Source organism: Piliocolobus tephrosceles, chromosome 3, assembly GCF_002776525.5.
Source record: "Piliocolobus tephrosceles isolate RC106 chromosome 3, ASM277652v3, whole genome shotgun sequence".
In the NCBI taxonomy this organism is placed as follows: domain Eukaryota; kingdom Metazoa; phylum Chordata; class Mammalia; order Primates; family Cercopithecidae; genus Piliocolobus; species Piliocolobus tephrosceles.
This window is the reverse complement of record NC_045436.1, coordinates 123482621-123506040: the sequence shown is the minus strand read 5'-3', so window position 1 is coordinate 123506040 and position 23420 is coordinate 123482621. Positions and strand designations below refer to the sequence as shown.

The window sequence follows — 23420 nt, the reverse complement described above, 5'->3', positions numbered from 1 at the left end:
GCTCTTAAAGGTTTTGTTTATCTTTTTCTAAAGTGCAGGTTTGGAATTTGCTAACATACATTTGACACTCAATGAGAAAGTGAAACCTTGAGAAATTTGAGTAGCTATGTTCTATAGGTTGTTTCAACATTTACAGTCTAACAGTGGATAGAATGCAAGCCACTCTGGACATTTTAATACTTCTCTTTGAGGTGAATTCCCTCTTTAGCATGGACTCTTGTATGTATAAACTAAAAGTCTGGGCACCCACCAGAACCTGGTGGTGACTCTGAAAACCTAACTATTTAGAGTAGCTCATCTCTGATTTTAAATAATCAGAGTGCTAGATGACCTGGGATTGAAATGGACTCAGTCTCCAAGTAACTGCATAGCCTTGGAAAAGTCACCTATACTAAACCTCATTGTTTTTCATCTACAAACAGAGTATTAAGTATCCCTTTGTGCATTGTCATTATTATTACTAAATGTTGATGCATATTTATGTGCTGAAAGTGTATTTTTTCATGGCAAGATAGAGCGATATGACACTGCATGTGCCAAATACAGAATACGTGCTCTTCCCAGGTGTGTCGCAAACTACTTGAGTGACCTTGATCAAATACCATCGTCTCTCTCTGACACTTTTGCACATCTATAAAAAGAAAGAACAAGACAATAAAATGCATTATCTACTGCCTTGTTCTCCTTGATTACTCATTCTCAGAACCATAATGCTCCCTTAAGCTCCAGGATGTGAAGAATTTGGAGTGTTTTACTTCACTGCTATAACCTCAGTGCCTAGAAGAGTGAAGCAAATATACTAGAAGTGCAATAAATATTTATTGAATGAATAAATGCAGCAAATTTGCATAAAATTTGCTGTAACATAGTACCGCTAGATATGTCCAGAAGAAAAAAGAGGAGAGTTAAGGTTACTACCATGAGGCAGAACAACGGGCACACAAATACACACACACACACAAACACACACAAATAAATACTGTCTATCACATATGTAAGAGTTGAGAAATACATGCAGATGCCAAAATTCAAATGGCGTTTCCTAATTAAGGGGAAGTACTCAACGACTAAAAAGAAACCATTCCAGCATGCATAGAGAAGTTTTTTTTTTGTTTGTTTGTTTTTAAGTTAGGTCCCTCCAGAAACAAACAAACAAACAAAAATGTGGATGCTTCTGCAATATCAAAAAAATGACTATTCATTGCTGTCGTTGTCACAGATTGGTAACTTAAATGAATGAGGAGGATCGGGTAGTAAATAAGTCAAACAGGAGAATTTACATACTCTCCTACATGGCAATTTTACTCAGCTTTGGACTATTCAAGCTATGAAAGGCTCCTGGCTCTGGCTTTCTGAAATATCCAATTAACAGAAACTTGAAATTCAGATTTTATAAGAAATCTTCAAATCTCATGTGTTAAAAATGAACTCATATATATATACATATATGAGTTTTGTGTATATATATATACACACACACACACACACACACACACACACATATTGCTAAAACAAAAAAAAGAACTTATGGAGTGGTGGATCTCTTAGCATTAAAATAGAAATGCAATAGAAGGTCAAGGAAAGGATGTTTATGACTGCCAGCACTGTGTCAAGTTCTTTGCTAGGCTTTACTTATTTCATGTTCATCAGAAAACTGTAAGTAATGCATGCCCCATTTTATAAATAAAAAATAAGTTATCCTTCCAATAAATATTTATTGGAGTTCTATTACAAGCCAGAAGTTGAATCAAGTTTTAGAAACACTGTGAAGTGGCAAATACGAAATAACTACAGTAAGTCTATGAGCTTACAATGTAATAAACAGGACAAATACAGAAAAGTATTACAGATGCAATGATTGTTTTTAACAAATGTATGGAACAAATGTCTGATATGAGGAATGAATATTAGTGTTTCCCTTAAATTCTTGCCAAATTCTTAAGCTCAGATTTGAGGTGACATTTTTACCAGTATAAGAAATAAACATATCCATTCTTAAGGCCTAAAGGTCAGAAGAATATTCTGAAAAAAGTGAAGAAAGGGTAGTACTTTTAATTGAATATTCATACAGTGGCTTTTTTAAATGTTTATAAGGAGTTTTGAATTCCCAAGGGTTCAATTCAATTTAATATATATGTATTAAATATATCATCTGTATCAGCCAATATGCCAGACAATATCTCCACAACGGGGGATAAAAACCTGAGTACAGTTGGTTCACTTTAAATCAGGAAGTCTATTTAGAGGAAGACACTATACGTAATAATACAAAACCAAGTAAGTTTTCTGGTAGCATAAGAGAAAAACCAAACAATCCCTAGAACAGAATTCATAACTTACATGATGCATGTAAATATTCAGGCAGGCCGGGTGCCATGGCTCGTGCCTGTAATCCTAGCACTTTGGGAGACTGAGGCTGGTGGATCACTTGAAGTTGGCAGTTGGAGACCAGCCTGACCATCATGGAAAAACCCCATCTCTACTAATAAAATACAAAATTAGCCAGGCGTAGTGGCACATGCCTGTAATCCCAACTACTCAGAAGACTGAGGCAGGAGAATTGCTTTAACCCGGGAGGCGGAGGTTGTGATGAGCTGAAATCGTGCCATTGCATTCCAGCCTGGGCAACAAGAACGAAACTCCATCTCAAACACAAAAAAATATTCAGGTAAATATTTCCTGAATGAATGGAGCAATAGGGTTAAGTTATATGAGCCTTACTCAAGGACAGGGACCCTTGTCTTACCCAAGTTTTATATAAATCACAGACTCTGGTGTAAGATACTGTATACAACAAATATTTAAGGCCACTTATTGATTCAAACTACATTTGATTTCTTTAAAACAATGTTAATACGCAAATCACACTTGAATTTGAAATAAAATGATTTTAAGCCATATCCATGAAAGCATAAATGCAAACAGCAGCACTGTGTGGTTTTTATTAAAACATGACATCAAATCATAAAACAATACCATAAACAAACTTTCTAAAATTAACTGTTGTTACTTAAAATGCATTTTTCAAACTTGAGGGAAATCAAATCATCAGTTTATATGTTTCTCTAAGAAAATGAAGTAGAAAGAATAACAGGAAAATAAAGATGCAGTTTTCTCTGAAAAAATATGTGGGTTGCATATGTGTAAAATCTACTTCTAAAATTATGTTTCCAGTGGTAAAAATATTTATTTTGATCATTTATAGTTGCACATATTTTGCTTATTTGAGAATGTGTTAGTTTCTTCTTCATTTTCAAAAGGCAGTTTTCCTGGATATCGAATTCTAGCTCCACAGTCTTTCTCTTCTTGCATTTTGAAGAGGTCATCGCTTTGCCTTCTGGACCCCATGATTTCTAGTAAGAAATAGCTGTGCAAAGTACTGAGGATCTCTTATACAAAGTGAGATGTTTGACTCTAGCTACTTTTGAAATTTTCTGTCTTTGGCTTTTGATAGTTTAACTATGACGTGTCTAGTTGTGAATGTGTTTAACTTTATCCTACTTATGCTTGTTGAGTTTCCTGAATGTGTGCATTAATGTTTCCTCATCAAATTTGGGAACTTTATGTCCATTAATTCTTCAAATATTTGTTCTGACCCATTTGGCCTCTCTTCTTCTGAGACTCCCGTTATATCTGTGTTCTTCCCACTGATCTTTAAGTTTCTGTTTATTTCTGTTCATTAATTTTCCTTTCTGTTCCTCAGATTGGATTATCTCAGTTGTCCTATCTTCAAGTCGGCTTGTTCTTTATTCTCTCTGCTCAAATCTGCCCCTATTGCAAATTCTTCATTCAATTTTATACTTTTCAACTCCAATTTATTTTTCATTTATAAGAGGTTCTATCTCTTTATTGATATTTTGAACTCAATTATACATTATTTTATATTTCCTTTTAGTCCTTGACACATATTTTCCTTTCCTTCTTTCAACGTATTTTAATAGCTGGGCATATTCAGTATAAATTCTAATAACTGCTTTTGTTCTTTTTACCAGCAATACTTTCTTGTTTCTTTGCATTTCTCATGGTATTCTGTTATTGCAAATCTGGCATATTAAGTAAAGTAATGTGACAACTCTGAAAATTAGATTCTCCCTCACTCTCCAGGGAGTGTTAATGTTTGTTTCTTTAATGACTTTTCTGAAATAATTCTGTAAACTCTGTATTTTTCAATGGCCATGTGTAGCCATTGAAGTCATTGCTCTGTTAGCTTACATAGCAGGTATTTATTAGACAGAATATTTTGTTAATCTCAAACCAGTAAGTGTTTCAACTTTGGGGAGGGTCTGTGTGTGCATGTTGGGACATTCCTTCAATATTCAGCTAAGCAATTAAAGACCTACCTTAACCTTCACTTCCTGTTTGTGAGCAAGTAAAACCTTAGGTCTTTCTCAGGGCTTTCCTGAGCATACATACGTCCTTGGGCATGTACAAAGCTCTACACATGTGCATGGCCTTATAAATTCCAAATAAGTCATTGAGGCATTTGAAAATCAGTGTGGACATCTCAATTTCCAGCTTTCCCTAAGTTTTCTGGTTGACAAGCCTATTGTTTGTCCCAAATTTTATGTAGCCTATTGTTTGTCCCAAATTTTATGTAGCCCCTCACACAGAAGAAAAATCAGACAATTGCCTGTCCTTTTGACAAATGCCCAGCTGAGAAAAAGCTTTTGGACTTCAACAGCTCTAGGTCAGGTGAAATCAAGAGTGTCTTACAATGCAGTCTTCCAGGGAGTTCTCAAACATATCAAATAAAGACAATTCTCTGAAATTGAGACTGAGAAGAATCTCCTACTTCCTTTCAGTTCTTACTAGTCTACTGGTTTTCACCATGATGGCTGAATTTTGGCTTTTCAAGACTATCTCAGAGCTAGAGATGCAGAAAGGACATGGAGCAAGTAAAATGCCACAAACTTTGCTATCTTAAAAGACTCAGTCATTTTTCTTAAATAAAAGTGTCCCATATTGCTCCAAGATGATGTCTGAATACCAGAGTTCCAATAAAAATGACTCGAACATTTTTTTCCAGTTTTTTTGTGGCAATTATTGAAAAAATAATTTGGTGGTCATTATTCCACAATTTTTATGGACATCATTCTGATGATCTATATTTCACCTACGATTATGTTGCTTATCTAATCACAAATGGCACCGCTAACTAAAAATATTTTTAAAGTGTATATATTGTTACTATAATTATATATACCTTGAACATTCATTTTCTTTAAATATAATACATTTTTGCCTTCATTTTGCATTTGAGTGATGTAACACAAAACATAACGCCTGAATCCCACATACATTTCTCACACTCAAACAAATATATGTTCATTAAGCCCCTCTAAGTTAACTTCCCTGTCTTCAATATCAACATTTGGTACACCATGTCAAAGGAAACATTACTCAACATAATAACAAGAATTTTGAAAAGGATGCTCATTGTTTAAAAAACAGAACAAATATACCACTATATGAACAATAATAATAGAAAAAAAGACAGTATGAAGTTGTTAGAATAATTTAAAAGATCCCATTCCCAACACAGAAGGATTATGTTTTTATAAACCTATTAATTGTGTTTCATAAAGAAATCGTGTATAAAATTGAGTAAATTTCCTCAAATGTATAGTTGCAACAGCAACTACAACAGTGTACTTATACTCTCACAGATACGCTCTTTCAAAGCTCTATTTTAATAACTTCTGAGCGGAAACAGGAGAAAAACACAAAACTAAATTCAAAGAAAATATCTCATATATTTTCTCTGGATTCTAGAAAACTAATTTCTACACAACACATCAACCATACTCTCAGAAATAAGAAAAAATAAAATATTTATTCAATAGATTATTTTTGGTACGTGAAAAAAAAAGGGAGAATACAAAATATCTGTATAGGTTCTCATAGACAGACGTTAGCCAGACATTTATCTGTACGGAGTCATGAGAGATGAAAGAAAGAGTGTGTGGTGGTTCAGGAAAAAAAAGGAAGGGAAGAAGGAAGAGTGTAAGAAAGGTAAAAGAGGAACACATTGAAAGTATACACGTTATTATCTTGAGCCTGGCTCTACCTGGGTTATGCAATGTTTTTGTTTGTTTTTTGTTATTTTGCCTTACCTTTATGTTCCAATATCTTAAAAATCTACTAGTATTCCTTTTTAATATTATGTCTTTAAATACATCTGTAACTTTTCACAACTAAAGAGAAATACAAAATTGATGAAAAACATAAAAGCCCACTGAGATGAGGATGTTAATATACAAATTATTATGGATTAGAATAATTAATGCAATGTGTTATTTTCATAATAACTTTCTTAGTAAAGGACTGATTCACACACCTGGTTTACTCATTAATTTGAAAATGAAAATTTTGGCTCTTTAGGTTGTTATGACAAAATTTGTTATAATATTAGATTACTCTAAAATAAACCTTTGATATCATCTAAAAATGTAAGTGTGCACAATTTTCTAGATGAATTGCAGTTGTATATGTACATGATATTATAATAGTTTCTTGGATTTTTTTTTATCTCAATGGCATTTAAAGGAATTTCTTATACTATTTTTGTTCCCTGATTCTGTAAATGAAGTCAAAATTAAATTGGTCCCAGCTTTGAATCAACACTGATCATAGACCAGTAAAATTTTATTTCCTATGCAATATGCCAGGATGATGGCAAATTAGTAGCAAATCAAATACTTTTATATTTAATATAAACTAATTCTGAAAGTTTCTTTGTTGTTTTCATGTGAACTTTTCCTAAATGCTGAAGGAAACTTCACATTTCTTTGTGGAACAATTCTCAGAGAGGAAATAATATATTTACTCTTTAGTCACTGAAAGCCCTTCCTTAGTGTTCCTTTTTTTGGTTAGAGTTATTTGAAGTCCCACCACCCCATCCAACACACACATAGCACCTCCTATCTCAACAAAATATGCATCCAGTACATATTCATTCCTGTGTTGCAAGTATCAAGATGCTTACGCGCATAGCTTAAGTTTTAGAAAAACTTTCATAAAACTTACCCCATTTTTTGGAAAAGCAATCCATCCCAGGTCCCCCATGACAGTGCGTGAATCCAATAAATTCACTGAAAAGAAAAGAATACAACACTCAGTGAAATGTATAGTATCATGAATATTGTATCTCTATCTTAATAGTGTTATTAAAATTGCGTGTTGTTTACGTAACTGAAATTAAGTGTTCATTATGATGAATACAATGGGTATAATTTAAAGAAAATATATTGATGCAAGAGAACAAATGATTTTAAATAAACATTTGAAGAACAATCACAACAAAATCATCTGAAAGCAAATCATTACCCTATTTTATTTTCTTGCAAAACAATAATAAATTTTAAAAAAAAAACTCATAAGAAAAAAAAGGAACAAAAGTAAACCCACAAAAATGAAAGGTTCATGCTGCCTTGTAAAAAGCTCTAGGTTTTGGGATTAAGCTGCAGCCATAAAATTCTAGCTAAATGTATTTTATTTTCTTCTGGAAAGCTATTATGAAGCAATTAACAAATAATTTACATTAAACAGCGATAAACTATTCCCAAGCTTGTAACATTTTTTGTGATATTAACAGAAATCTGTAATCCAAACTGCAAGTTTAATTAAGAAATAAATCTACACACCCTTAACCAAGACAAGGAAATTGTTGCAGTTCTTGAGATAGTTGCTATACTTAAGAATCCATTGCATTCCCAGAGATACCTTCTTCTTAGATATGACCATAGTCTAAAAAGAGTGTTTCATGTAGAACTGTCAGATACATTATATATGGGAATACTAAGATATTGAGAAACTCCAGGATGGAAGTTTGAGTACCATCATTACAAAAGGAAGCCATTTATGAGTATGTACACACACAGACACACACACTCACACCCATGCACACACATACACACTCATACACATCATACATATAGTGTTATATACTGACTCTGAGAAATCAAAGTAGCTTATCGGTTACTGTCTATTCAAAATACTTTAGCCCTGGATCACGGATCATCATTTCTCCAACCTATTATACCTATCCCACATGGTTCTACCTGGCCTGCTGTGCAACAGAGCAACTTTGAATGAGCCTGGAATATGAACCTGAAAGGGAAACACTTGAGTTATTCCTATGTAGAGGTATTGAGGCTTCCTTAAGCTATATTCAAAAGTCAGTATCTTGAAATGCCACCAGTTCTAAAAGGATGATTCTATGTGTAAGTGTAAGCTTACACATAGAATTTCTTTAATACTCCAGGAGTATTAAAGAAATAACAGTTGATAGGCTGGGATGTGTTGTTATACTTTTTAAGATAATATAAAATTATTATGACTGAGGAAATTTTCTACATCTTAGAGAAATTTATGTACATTTAACTATTATTATGCATCATTTATTTCACAGTAGCAAAAATTCATGAGACAAAAGAACATTTGGGAACATGCATATTTTATAAACCACATTGAAAGTATATGATAATATTAGTAACATTAAGATAAATCAATAACTTAAAATCTGTAGAAAAACAAATATACAAAATATTACCTATACATACACATATATGTTGTTGTTGCTAAATATACTTCATTCATCTATTTTCTGAGCTCAGTAACTATTAAAAAATGCATGCAATATAATGTTTGTATCACTTTTCACCTACTTAAATCATATTGGTTTTAATGAATAATAATTAATGTGTGGAATTATTAATTTCTTAAAAGAATGGTGATCTAATTGAAAAACCATTCTTAAAAATCAAACAAACAAAAACTGCTCTAATACCCACTGACCTTGCAAATCCTGCCCCTCACTACATCTAATTTTTCAGATAGATCCATACTCTTCCTTTTGTTCTATTGTTGTCTTTTTTGGTTTCCATGGGAATAAGGCTACATTCAACTTAAATGTCCTTGTCCTCATTTTAGTTTTTCTGGGACACTAGGGCTGTGTCTAGACATGACTAAATACCAAGGGGTTTCAGAACCTAAATTGTTATGTTTATTCATCTTAATGATTCATTTGATTCACCTTTCATATTGAGCAGCAGCATATCTGTAGATGAGATAAAGTAGAGCAAATCAGCAAACTAGGGGTGCTACCATGATGGCAATCAAATTGAACTTAATCCTTTGGCAGCAAACTGATGTGCATAGGAATTCCAGGAATTCATAACCAGCCTACCGTGAGAAACACAGCGTTCCTTGTAGACCTGTTACTAATACGAAATATTCATTATTATCAGCAGAATTTCAGATAACTTTTCAAGATTCAGTTAGCCGCACTTGAATTAGGTTTAAACTAAATTACCATTTTTACTTTTTTTTTGTTTCTGGAAAATATGTATGTGTTGGAGTAAACAAATTACCTCAAAATACCAACTTGGCTGTTAATACAATTTATTGAGAGTTCTCAGTGTTGCAATATACTGCAGAATATATGAGAATAACTACATTAGGAATCTCTATAATCTTACAGTGAAGTGTTCAAATAATTTTCTTTGTATGTAGACTAGGAAATCCACAAGAAATACATGTATGTATCTTCCCACTACTGTCTAAAATTGATGTCCGTCTGGAAACAAATGATTTCATAAAATTCACAATCCCAAAAAGGTAATTACACATTCCATTACTAAAATGGAAATTGAGAAAAAGAGAGTAAAATTAGGTGTTTTTAGCAATCATTTGCATATTATTATATTATAATTTTGTTTATATAATAGAGAATAAATTGGGATTTGATTCTCAGAGAAAATAACTAAAATTTTTGTGTAAATGTTAAAATACATACCTTTCTTTTACCTTCTGAGTTGCTAATGTTTCCTTCGTCCTTCAAAACATATTTCAGGAATTCCTTCTTCAGGACACTATTCTGATCTTCCCTTTCCTAAATCTGAGTTAGGTATTATTACTTAATATTCTATGAGCACTCAATTCCTATCTTCAAAAAATTGAATGAACAGAAGTCTCTTATAAGAACACCATGTTTGACCACGCCTATGAATCTAGCCTCAGTTCAGAAGAGCTGAATAGCTGTTTATCTTATGAATGAATAATGTGATCAGTGGGAAGATCAGGAGGGTGGGGCTAATCAACATACACCAGTGGTTCTCAACATGGAGACATAATAATGTCTGGAGACATTTGGGTGCATTTATCTATTTTCTGAGTTCATTAGTGGACGAATATTTGCTTCTGGCATTTCATGGGAAGAAGTCAGGTATGCGGTGAAACATCTTGCAATGTACCGTCAGCCTCCCCAGGAAAGAATTATTTGGCCAAAATTTCACTAGTACTAAAGTTGAGAAACCCTGTTACATACCTATTGATGCCACTAGAAATTTTCTATTTTCACAATTCTTTATATGGTACATCAGTAGAATGATCTGTTCATCTATCGATGTACCAGATAAATAATTGTGAAAGTAGAAATTTAACAGAAGTTAGCATATTTGGGGACCTTCTGTTTGAACCAGAAAAATATTTCTATTTAAGAAAATTAGAGTAATAAAATAATTTTCGTCTTATTTATAAAAATAAAAATAGAATATCAGACTATATACCACCACTAAATTATTTTTCACATAACGAATATAATTATTAAATGTGTTCTTATATACACTTTCATAATTTCTCCATATTCATGACTATATGCATGAAAAGGCACTTTGCCACTACCGTAATTAATGCCTCCATTTTCCCTACTAGTAAAATAAAAAATCAAAATATAGCTATATAAAAAACAGAAGTTTAGATATAGGATTTATATAAATGTGAATTTTCAGAAGTTAATTTCCCAATTTCATTACCAAATTTATTAAAAAGAGGGCTTGGCAGTAATAGAGCATAGGCACTAAATATCTTCTGTGCTATAATTACAGTAATTAAATTGTTCTGAACAGTATATATGCTTGTTGTAAATCACAATGAATTCACGAATATTGATCTTTATTGTACAACTTAATTAAAACTTGTCCAGGAGACCCCACTAATGAATATAATTAGAGAAAATGTTTGATGCCACAGTTACTCTAGAAGACATTAATTAGATATCAGAAATTTTATGAAAAATGTTTTCATTCTATTATTTGTATTTTAAAACAGAGTCATACTATTCAACTGAGAGACAGATTTCAAGATGATTTTTCCCTCAACCATTGTATAATTATGATTAAGGTGGACATATTGGTAGATATTGGTATTTGAATCAGTAATTAAGAAGGCTGATTATCCAGGAGAAATAGCTTTAAAGGAGTCAATTAATATGTACTACATTGCAAATTCCTAACGTTAATGTGTGGGGGAAAAATACTAACACAGGAACTTTTTAATAAGGAAAAGTCACTTAACTGAATGTCCAACCGAATAACAGATTATGAAAGAAACTAATTCAAAATAGTCATTCGTATGCTTTAATTGTATTGCTATACATTAACAATTTCAATGCTTTCTTGAAAAGAGAAAAGCTTTTAGAAAATTCACTTTCAGAAAAAGCAGATTGCTAACTCATTATATTTGTTGGGATTCAAGGAAAGCAAAGAGCAAATAAATAAAATGGAATATGCCTAAGAAGATTCCTAAGTCCTCAACTTCACACATTCTAACAATTAAAATTTAGCTTAGGTTAATAATACAAATATGTTCTTCAATGATTATAACTTTCAGACATTCTAACTTGTTCTGTATCACTTTGACTCCACTACTTTCTCCTTAACATCTTGCCAACTTTAGTCACTATGAGCAGGAAAATGCATTAGATTCTCCAGGAAACAGACACATTGGAATGAAAGTGTTTTCAGACCTTGAAGAGTCAAAAGACAGATCAAGGACATTTGATCCTACCATACACCATCAGTGGGCAAAGCATTAAGAGAATATGTGATCACTGATGACATGAAGATAGACAATTAGAAGGCTTATTCTTACTTATATTGTTTCTGTTTTTGCCATTATCTTCACATTAACAAATACAGTTATAATGTCAGTTAAACCTCCACTACAGTATGAAAAGAGAATAATTTGGGTTAGTAGCAGATGAGATGGCCTTCACTCTCTAAAGGCATTGAATCAAAGTGGCATTGCATACTAGAGACTTCTGATGGATGCTTGCTTATTGACTTCCATTTAACAATATCAGAAAAGCTACTGGATTCGATTACAATACACATTTAACTAATCTGTGGGAACAAACCCCAGATATACAGCTGTCTAGCCTCTCTTCATGCTCCCAATCAGCACAGATGCGATTTCTCGCTTTCAGGCTAAATTTTATAATTTGACAACTGCTGCAGGGAACAAAGAACAGTTTACAAAATGAGTGCAGAGAAAGAGGACATGTGTTTCCCATTGGTAAACTAGATTTGTAAATTTGGGGAAAATTATGTTATAGGTTTAGAAGTGTTATGTAGATTTCTGGCATCCCTTGACTCGAAGGCAGGAAGCCACAACCAACTGTATTTTCAGACAATGAATGGAAGAGTATTTATTTTACAATTCTGAGCAATCCATATGCACAATCTTTTTTAGAAAAAAGAAGAAGAAATGTGGGGAAATCACTTGTGGAATGCTTACTCTGTGTCAGATTCTGTACTAGGCAATTTATGCATACAGCAGTAACTGAGACCTTAGTAACAGACCATAAGCACTGCTTATTGTTTTCTGCAGCCAAGTCAGTCCCCCAGTTAAGACCTAAATGTTAGATGACTGCATTGCACCCACCTATTTCCCTAGACATCCAAAGACTCTAATCAAGAATGATTCTACCTTGTTTGTACATGAACCATGGCAGCTAAACATAGCTTTAGAAAAACTGCACAACCAGAGACTGATTTCATTCTAAGTAAACCATGGCTCAAATGAGCCATGAACATTACCTGACAAACCTATATTTAGGTAACTAGGCCTTTTGTATATTAACCACAAAGCATTTTCTAAAAATTTTCATTAAAATATATTCAAAAGTAAACCTCATATTCCCATCCAGTGAATGCCCTATTTCTGTCCTTTTTATAACTCAGATTATTGAATGAATTGTCAACACACCTATCTATTATTTCCTCACATCTTCCTCATTCCTTACCTAATCCATTACAATCTGACTTCAACCCCCATTATTCTACCAAAATTTCTGTTACTAAATTCACTAGTGATAATTGTGTGGCTCTAAGCTCCTAATTTGCCTTATCTTTTGGCAGCATTTGGTCATGACCATGATAGACAAACAATCTCACTTTTCATCTTCAGTGACTGCAGATTTCTGTGGTTTTCTTCTACCTCTCTAGCTACTTCTTCCTCTTTCCTTTATAAGCTATTCTTACTGTACCATCCCTTCAAACCTCGATTTTTATCAATGCCTCATTTTTGTAGATTTCCTTTGCTTCTCACACTACACCAATAATTCTTGATTAAAACTTAACATCAAAATGTAAAAGGAGTTTTTAAAAGAACTAAGTCTTGGTGCCAGTCCATGCATATTGAATCAGCCTATTAAGGATAGAGAAGGGCTCATATGTTTACTTTCTGTTTGCCATATGGTTGGTTTTAAAGGAGATATTGGCATATGCCCCAATGTAAGGACTCTTCCAGAGTAGCTCATGAACTTCTGAGTTACAACCTAAATGTTAATGATCACACAAATCCATTTATTTTGTCCATCTCTCTCTCCTAAAATTCCTATAAATTTGTAAAACTGACTGCTGGTTCTTAACACATTTATGGTATATAATCATCCCCAAATTCAGCCTGTCCCTAAATGAAAAAAGTATCTTCTCTATACAGAAGTAAAAATAAAAATTGTGTTCCCATGTTCCCTAGTTCAATGAGTGTAATGCCATATAACTAGTTGTACTGGCTGGGAGCAGTGGCTCATGCCTATAATCCCAACACTTTGGGTAGCGGAGGCGGGCGGATCAACAGGTCAGGAGATCGAGACCACCCTGGTTAACACGGTGAAACCCTGTCTCTACTAAAACTAAATAATAATAATAATAATAATAATAATAATAATAATAATAATAATAAATTAGCCGGTCGTGGTGGCGGGCGCCTGTAGTCCCAGCTCCTCCGGAGGCTGAGACAGGAGAATGGCAAGAACCTGGGAGGCGGAGCTTGCAATGAGCCGAGATGGCGCCACTGCACTTCAGCCTGGGCAACAGAGCGAGACTCCGTCTCAAAAACAAACAAAACAAAAAACTAGTTGTTCTCTCCAGATATCTGAGTCAACCTTTCTTCACCTTTAGCCTCACATTGAATCACTGACCAAATCCTACTGATTCTAACACAGCCAATGATAACCCTCTAAATCGCCTGCTCTGTTTCATTCCACAGTATAGCCAGTCCAGTCCAATTAAATCCTTGCCATAATTTTTCACTTGAAAAATCTCCTAACTGCTTTCTCTGCAGAAAAAGGTATGATCCTTAACAATTTCTTCAAAATACTGCTTCCAGAAAGATCTTTGCAAACCACCAATACAATCATGTCCCTCTCTTACTTCAGTCTTGTAATATTCTCTTATTATTTTAACGTAAGTCCTTCCAGGGTTTTTCTTCTCCAGTTTTATTCAAGCTTGTTTGTCTCTCTATTTTCCCATTTCAGCAAAAATGAACTTATTTCAATTTCAATTATGTGGTCCCACTATTGATTCAGTTCTCTCCAATGGTCTGTGAAGGAGATCTGCAAAGGAAGGGAATTTTGGTAGAAAATATTAGTAAAGAAAATTCCTGACTGCCTTGGATACTGCTGGGTATGGATATATTTCCTGGAACATACAGTCATCTAGAGAAAATAAGTAGAATCAGCAGGGGAGCAAAGCTTACAGATTAAGTTTGGCAGAGTGAAGAGATGGGAAGTATCTGGTTCCAAATTATATCATAGAGTTGTTAATCCATCTAAACTTGAAACTTGCCTCTCTCAGGAATTGCTTTTATGTGGGAAAAATCAATTTTGTTGCTTAATCCAGTGGGGAAGTTATTTGCTGTTATTTGAAGAGGAAGACATACTAACTGATACAACTTGTAAGTGGCAGAGCTTGAAGGCAAACCTATGTCTCCGTTCCAGTGTCTATTCTCCTTCCATCATGTTAATACTTCCAAAAATTGCATTCACAGAATTCTAGTGCCCTTTAAAAACTAGTCACTTAAATTTTCACATTATCTTTGAAATGATTCCTAAAAGAGATTATTTTTATTGTCCCTTTAAATCTTAATATCATGCTTGTTTGCTGCAAATAATGAATGCCTTTAATTTTTTATTTCAAAATATTTTCATCTTTCTTTATTTTACCCCAAAGTATTTTTCATCACCACAAAGAAGTTATAGACATTGCTCTTCAAAAATTAAGCAGTAGAATAATCATACCATAAAGCATATTACTATGATGGAAGGAAAAATCAATCGGAAATGTCTACGAAGGGTTTTGAATTGTTAATAGCCTAAAAAAGTGTAAACCCAGGGAGATGGCAGAAAAGAATTCAGAGATAGTATCCACTGGTTGTCTGTACGAAGTGTTAAGGCAGAGCTCGTACAGTAGTCTACCGACAGCTAAATTGGGACTAACGAACAGTCTGCTATATTCACAGAACAATGTTGCATGTAAAGAGCAACACCGTATGGTTTTTGGTGGCTATCTTGTCAGGTATGGTAACCAAACATGTATAATCTTACATACTGTTTTTATTCTAAAAAGAAAAGCCAACATTAGATGATATATGAAGCCTGAAAATCTTTACATCACAGACTACTTCACATAAAGCAGCTGAATTCCACCCTACTATGTACATAGATAATATGAGGCTGTTTCCTTCAAAAACAAAACATTGTCCTCACTACTTGACATAAATGTGCATATTCACAGTTCACTTTGGGAATGCTTCATTGCATAGAGAATACTCATTAGTTCTATGGTTCTGGTTCTGCTACTGTGTGACTTGAGGAAATAATTTTACTTTGAGGGCCTCAATCCTCATGTCTGTAACATCAGTGACTGAAACGGCTGAAGCTAAAATTATATATTTCTGTACTTAATGTATATTATATCACTTAATCCTAACAATTATCCTTTAGTATATTATTTTCCCCATTTTACAGATGAGGTATGGACGTTTAAAAACACTAATAGGGCAAGAGCCCAAGGTCCCAGAACTAATAAGCACATAGCTGAAATCTAAATCCAAGTATATCTAACTCCAAAGCTCTTTCTCTTGTATATATATCATACCCGCCCCAGTGTTTGACTTGTGAAATACAAAGGTTCACTCTTTTGAACCACTTAATCCTACGTATCAATGAATTTTATGAGATCAATGACTGAAAATAGTATGTTACAGAAGCCAGCATCATCATAATATTCTATTTTATTATATATCAGATGAAAATCTTCAGGCATGTCAATCTAAACAGAATAGACATTCGATTTTCCTGGAAAAACCACATTTTAGTATCAAATTTTCAAAAGTAAGTTACAAGATTGCAGAAAGGAAATGAGAAAGCAATAAAGTAATAATGAACTCTCTTTTCTTATTTTTTTATTTTAGTATTCACTTTGCTTTAAGCATGTTAATGGGGGCAAAATATGGTATGAATTTGCCCTAAAAAGACAAAGGTACACTAAAAACTACTATATTAAAATTGAATTTAAAAATGTAAGCAAAGCTGATTCTTTGTTTTGAAGGGATCCTTACCTTAGTCCTTAATTACCTCTAATGCTTAAGCAAATTATATACCAAACTTCAAAACAACCTATATAATCATTAGCTTTCCAGACTTCAGGGCAGGATAAATGAGGATTACAGGAGACAGAAAGTCACACAAACTCATAGACTATATTTTAAAGTGATGGCATGTACCAAAAATAAGCATACAACTAGATGACCCAGTAGTCCTAATATAAAATGAGAAGTGACCCAAATTTTTGCTGACAACTTGTCATTATTGCATGTCAGTCTTGCAGTTTAGTCAAAATTTAATATTAATGTAAACCCTACATAATGATTTTTATCCAATTTTTTAAAATATTTGGTTAATGTTTTATCATTTAAATAATATAAATATAATACAAAGTAATATATAAATTTATATAATATATAAATATAAATATAATATAAAGTAATACAGACAAAAATACTAACAAAATACAAATACTGTACCAAATGATTTTAGGTGGCTGATCACAAACATTTTAGTACCCAGAACTAATTATCCATCTCAAAATAACTACTAACATTCATGATAGCAGGAAAATATTTTAAAATTAGTCTGTTAAAATACAACGGTTTATATATCATAACAGTGTATAAAATTGTCTAGTTGACCTAGTACCTATAATCGATTTTTGGTCACAAAATGACTGCAGTAGTTGGCCATTTGTCCTTTCTCAAAGGTTACAAAGAAAATACAAAATAAAGGAAATAATGTGAAATAAAAGTACTTTCATTTTTCTGTGATATTGTGGCAGACATTGTTTTATGCCTATTAATTACTCATATCCTTTTCCTTTCCTTAGTATCATAATATCAGTGTTATGCTTCATATCAGACCGTGGATCAGAGGGGTCTTAGCAAGCAATGATAACCATGTTGCTATTATCTTAGCCTCCCCTTGGATCTGGTAGCCTTGTTACATAGGTCTGGCAATGAGATATGGACAGCAATCTGCTTGCCAATTTCTGGGAAAGTTTTGTTGATTAAACTAAAGGAATAATGCTGCTGACATGGCTATTGGTGCTTCTCTTTCCCTTTTTCTTATTCTGAATTGGTTGTAATACTGGCAGATGCATTAGCATTCTTGCAACCATAACACAATGAGCATGAGAGTGAGGCCAAGAAAAACACAGACTTCTGTCTTCACAGAACCCAAGCCACCAGACGTCTACCCTCAAACTTCTTTCTTGGGATAAAAAGAAAATATTGTAAAACACTGTTGGATAGTTTTTTCTATTTATAACCTAATATAATTCTACAGATAATATATACACAATGAACTAGAAAATCCAATTTACTGCCTTAAATTTTGTTCAAGTTATATAGAATATAACACCTACAATGATGGTTCATTCATTAAACAAATATTTATTGAGTATCTACTTAACTGCCAAGAATTGTAATAAGGCTTGGGGATGCATCAGTAAATAAAACAGGAAGTATCTTGATTATCATTTGGTCTTCTAATAGCTTGGCCCTGAGAATAGAAACTCCTTTGAATTTATATTACCTGTTAGGTCATCCATCTGAATCTCTTAAATCAGACTCTCAGGATATGATTATATAAATTAACATTTAACACTTACAGATACATATATAATATATATATATGTTCTTATTGTTTTATTTTTAATATATATTTATATATAAACACACAAATATATTTTATATATACCTATCTAAATTATAGTTATCTATCTAAATTATAATATCTAATTTAGATAGTTATATTCTGTTATAAATTCTAAATTAGATAGGATATAACGATATAAACATTTACCCTTACAGATACATATATATTTAAATATGTATTTATTTATATATTAAATATATATAAATATACATTTATATATGTGTGTGCATGTATGTGTATATGCTTTGCTATATATACGTATATACACATATATACACATACATATATGAACGAGATATACATACATACGTACATATATACATACATCAAGGCATATACATTGAGGATCAATTTTTTCAAATCAGTGATTATATCATTGAATATGCATCAAATCACACTTAGAATTCATTTTTCTTTTGCACAGTGATACTTGTTTTTACAATTCGCTAACATCTTGTATTTCCTTAATGTACATAGTGTTACCTGAATATCATCTATATCCCCTTTAGCCTTAGAACACTTTCATATTCCCTTTTATTAACAATAGAAACCATTTACATAGCATTTTCTAAGCACGAGTCATAGGTGATATATACATGTAAGTAAATAAACAGTTTTTTTGAAGTGTGATATTTCTATCACCCACATTCAAATCACCAGAAGTACCTTTTTAAAACTAAAAATCCATTGACTCTTTATAAAACTACAAAATCAGGACATTAGGTGGAGACGAAAATGCAAGCGACTGCACTTTAGAAGTTCCCACACAACTACCGATCCAAGTAATTCTTATGCTCACTTAATTAGAGTTAGAAGTGAGCTAGCTATGCCTTTGGCTCAATGAGGTGAATCTGCCTATTACACAGCTGTATTGTCTGTATTGTGTAGCAATGTCAAATTGCAATAACAGTCTCTAAAAGCTAACTCTCAATCTTTATATTGATACAATTGCAGACTGGTTCCGGTGTCAGTACACATCTCACTTTAAGTATTTCTGTTCTAAGCAAGGGTTCTTTAACAAGGATAAAGATCAGAATTATCTATGGGTGTTCTAAAACTACAGATTTCCAGGTTGCAAAAGTATAAATTTCCAAAGAATTTGCTTTAATCAATTATGATTCCATAAGTTTAGGTGGGTCCAGACATAGCATAATTAACAATATTCTGAGGTTGGTTCTAATGAGCACCTCTGCGTTAGGGACCATTGGTTTAAAGTAAACTTCACAAGATATTATAATTTCTGTTTTAGGCAGATTTATGGAAAGTTACAAGTCAGGATTATATCACACTGATCTTCTATACAGCACTCCTTTTATATTTTATCATAGTAGTTTTTAAACTGAGCTCAGAATGGCCTGGAGATTCTAAAAAGATGTCTCAGAAGTACAAGCATATGGAGGGAAAGAGGAGACAAAAAAACAGCCAGGAAACCCAATAATTCTTTTGTTACCTGCTTTAGGTATTAAGCTTCCACAGTGATTTCTTTTGAATTTACTGCTGCTGCTGTTGCTTAAAAAAAAAAAAAAAGTCCTTAAAACCACTGCTAACTTTATGTCCATGGTTTTCCACAGTGACTTATACAAGAATCCAACAGATAATCAGTGAAAAATAAAAATATTATTCATGGCATCCTTCAAACAAAAGCACCACTATGATAGCTTCTCTCAAACCCCAGAGTTGGAAAAAAAAAAAAAAAAAAAATGTCAATTACCTGATGAACTGACAGGTTTTCTATCAGGAAGTGAGAACTGTGTAACTGAAAGCCTATGCTTAACTTTTCTATATAATTGCTTTAACATTGATGATAGTGAGATTTTCTTGATATGAGTTTTCCATATGCATATTTCCACATTCCATATTCATGTTTCCTTGTGCATATATTTATATTATTTTTATCTTCATTTGTTTTCTCAAACTGTATATATATAGTATGTTAATTTTTGAGAAAGGATCTCCCTCTGTTGCCCAAGATGAAATGAAGAGGAATGATGAGGGCTCACTGAAGCCTCAACTTCCAAGGGCTCAGGTTATTTTACTACCTCAGCCACCTGAGTAGCTGGGACTACAGGTGCACACTACCATGTCCGGCTAATTTTTTGTATATTTTGCAGAGACAGGATTATGTCATGTTGCCCAGGCTGGTCTCAAACTCCTGGGCTCAAGCAATATGCTTGCCTTGGCCTCTAAAAGTGCTGGGATTATAAGCGCGAGCCACAGTGCCTGGCCAAAGCATACTCTTTTTATAAAACATTATTCCTTCCTTGAAAGATGGTAAGCATAAATAAAATACAAATCATAATACTAAGTATATTTAGATAAATGTAATCTCTAGCAAATGGGTGCAACCCAGAGGTCCAGAGTCATATACACCTGATTCTATCCTGTCAATTTATGTGCTATATGATCTAGTGAAAAATTACTGAACTTTCCCAAAACCCAATTTTACTCCATCAACTGGAACAATAATTTCAATTACACAGGGTTGTTGTGAAAATTAAAGGTGATTGTGTGATAATAGTCCCCATAGCAGTTATAATTTTAACCCTCCCATCTAGAGGAAAATTTAATTCAAAGAACTCTTATAGATTAGGAGAATCTAATATTAACCCTGTGATATTTTGGATATATTTGGTATTATTTTAGAGTAAATGAAAATGTGCTTTTTTTTTTTTCTGAAGAAATAGTTAATTTAAAACGCTCACCAGATGCTAACGAAACTGTACTTAAAAAACCTTTATCACTCATTTTAAACTTTCTTCCACATAAATCTATCTTATAATGCTGTTCTATTCACATCATTGATAACATCAATTTTTCTGCCGTTTTCTCTCCGATATTAAGAATTCTTGACAGCTTGTAAATCTAAAGTACTTCATAAAATAAGTGACAGTCAAAATAATCCAAGAAATCTAGAACAAATGAAAGAGTAAATCCTTCTGCCCCCAAGAAATTTAAACCATTTAGAAACATATGTTTTATATTAATTGTTTTTCTGGAAGTAAAATTAAGAGATGTTTAAAACAAAAAATAAAAAAATTATTTTATGTTGGCTGATAGCTGTTCAAGTTACATGAATGTTGAGAATTTATCATAAGAAAGCAGGGGCCTTGAGAAAGCTGTAGTTGATTAAATTACAAAGAGATAGTGAGCACAGGATGTCTATGAGTTGTTTTCTAGCAGCTTGCTAATCTCAGTAGAAACTTCTTCTCATTTCTACTTCTGGTAAGTCTAAAATACAGTATTCTACTAACAAATTTCCTGGAATTAACTCGCTTTGGTTGGCAAATCATACAATTTTTTAGTTGGTAACTTTTCAGTTTAGCAAAGACTACAATACCAGAGATTCTGTTATGGATTTATGAAAAAAGCTATGTTGGCTTCACCAGCAGCACAGTAATGAGGTAAGACTTGGTGTACTTAATAGCAGTGACTTTAAAGAAACAAATAAGTCACTTAATACTATTCGTTCACTAAACATAAATGTATAGATTATAACATGCTTTACAGATGCTCCATATGGAATAGCAAGAATTGGAGCTGGCTCTCATTGAGTTTACAGACAGGCAAGCTTTCTTCATATTGATACATTTGGAATATGAAAAAAAAAAAAAAAAAAAAGAAAGAAAGAAGAAGGAGAAATTTTACTGCCAGCTTTTTTGGAACTAACTTGCTGTCTTTGGCAAATCATGCTATTTCAGTGGTGATTCTCAGTTCACAAGAGAGCTTTTTTTTTTTTTTTTTTTTCTAGTTAACCTTTACGTTTTACAAGGATCTCTATTCCCATCAAAGATCAGAAATGTACAGACAAGCAAAAACACAATTCCATCTCAGTGTGATAGGCAACACCTAGAATAAAAATGGGCACACAATCCTGGGAAAATCTTGTACAGACCTAGGCATAAATATCAAATTATTTAGTGAAGAAAAGATATGAGTATTTCTGACTGAGCTCACAGAATCCTACTGCACTCAGAGCAGTTCTCCACCACAGGAACTGGAGTGCAAGGAAGGGGAATGGGCAGGAGAGGTGGGCAAGAAACAAAATACTAAGAACTCTGTACTCAGGTTCAAGGAGTTAGATTTTATCCTGAGGGCACTGGAGGACTATTGAAAGGTTTTACCCTGGGAGTAAATAAAGACTGCTTGAGCTATTGAGCTGAAGTCAAGTGTTTTTCTTCTGGCATTTCCATTTGCAATGAATATTAGACAGTACTCACTAACTAATGTAGAAATGTAGACCTTGCTCAATGTCAGAGTGCCAACCATACTGTTTTAACACATGTAATACTTAAAAATTATATATTGTTTACTATATGCTAGAACTTTTATGGAGCACATTATTAATAATTCAATATTTTCAATTATATACCATATTGTTATAATCATCCCATTTCACAGACAAGAAAACATAGGCACAAAGAGGTTTACTAGCTTGCCCAAGTCAAACAGCTCTAAATAGTTGAACCCGAGCCCATGGTTTTACCATTTTGCTATGCCTCCGCTAAAAGTTGCACTGATTCTGCAGTAATAAGACATTGGCTTTGATACTAGATCTAATTTTTTAATAGATCAAACTCTCTTGTTTCAGTTCCCTAATTAACATTGAGCTTCTTGAATCTATTCTGCAGACTTTGTTATGAGATTCATGTGGAATAGCGGTTTTCATAATAAATGCTACAAAATATTGATTATAAAATATTTAATATAACCTTGTAGGTAAAGGAGGAAAAAAGCACCCAAAGGGTTGGCTTGGACAGGAGATGAAAGGTGTGTGCATTTTCCAGGAAACCTTTCAGTCTTCTCTCTTGTTATAAAAAGTAGTGCTGCCTAAAATAATATACTCTATCATGAGTTAGAATAAAACTATTTTAAAAACTCTCCTCTATTTTTAACAGAGCAAGAGGTAGTGATCAGCAATAGATAGCACCTCTTAACAAAATCTTAATTGGATTTTGGGTATGCAAGCCGAGATATGCAGTATCTAGTCTGGGCTAGAGACTGGGAACTGGATTGTTTATACACTAGAGTAACAGAAAAAAAAAAAAAAAAAAAATAGGAAAGGTAAAGCATAGATGCTGTGAATTGG

General features: G+C 33.0%; 1 protein-coding gene across 4 annotated transcripts in view; it reads right to left on the bottom strand.

The window, feature by feature from the left end:
- Window positions 1–23420, bottom strand: part of EPHA5 (EPH receptor A5) — a 351284-nt gene that overhangs the window by 316014 nt on the left and 11850 nt on the right. For all 4 annotated transcript variants that reach the window (XM_023232142.1, XM_023232144.1, XM_023232143.1 and 1 more), the window contains exon 2: window positions 7027–7091. In XM_023232142.1, coding sequence (XP_023087910.1) covers window positions 7027–7091 — 65 coding nt within the window. The remainder of the gene's footprint in view (window positions 1–7026; window positions 7092–23420) is intronic.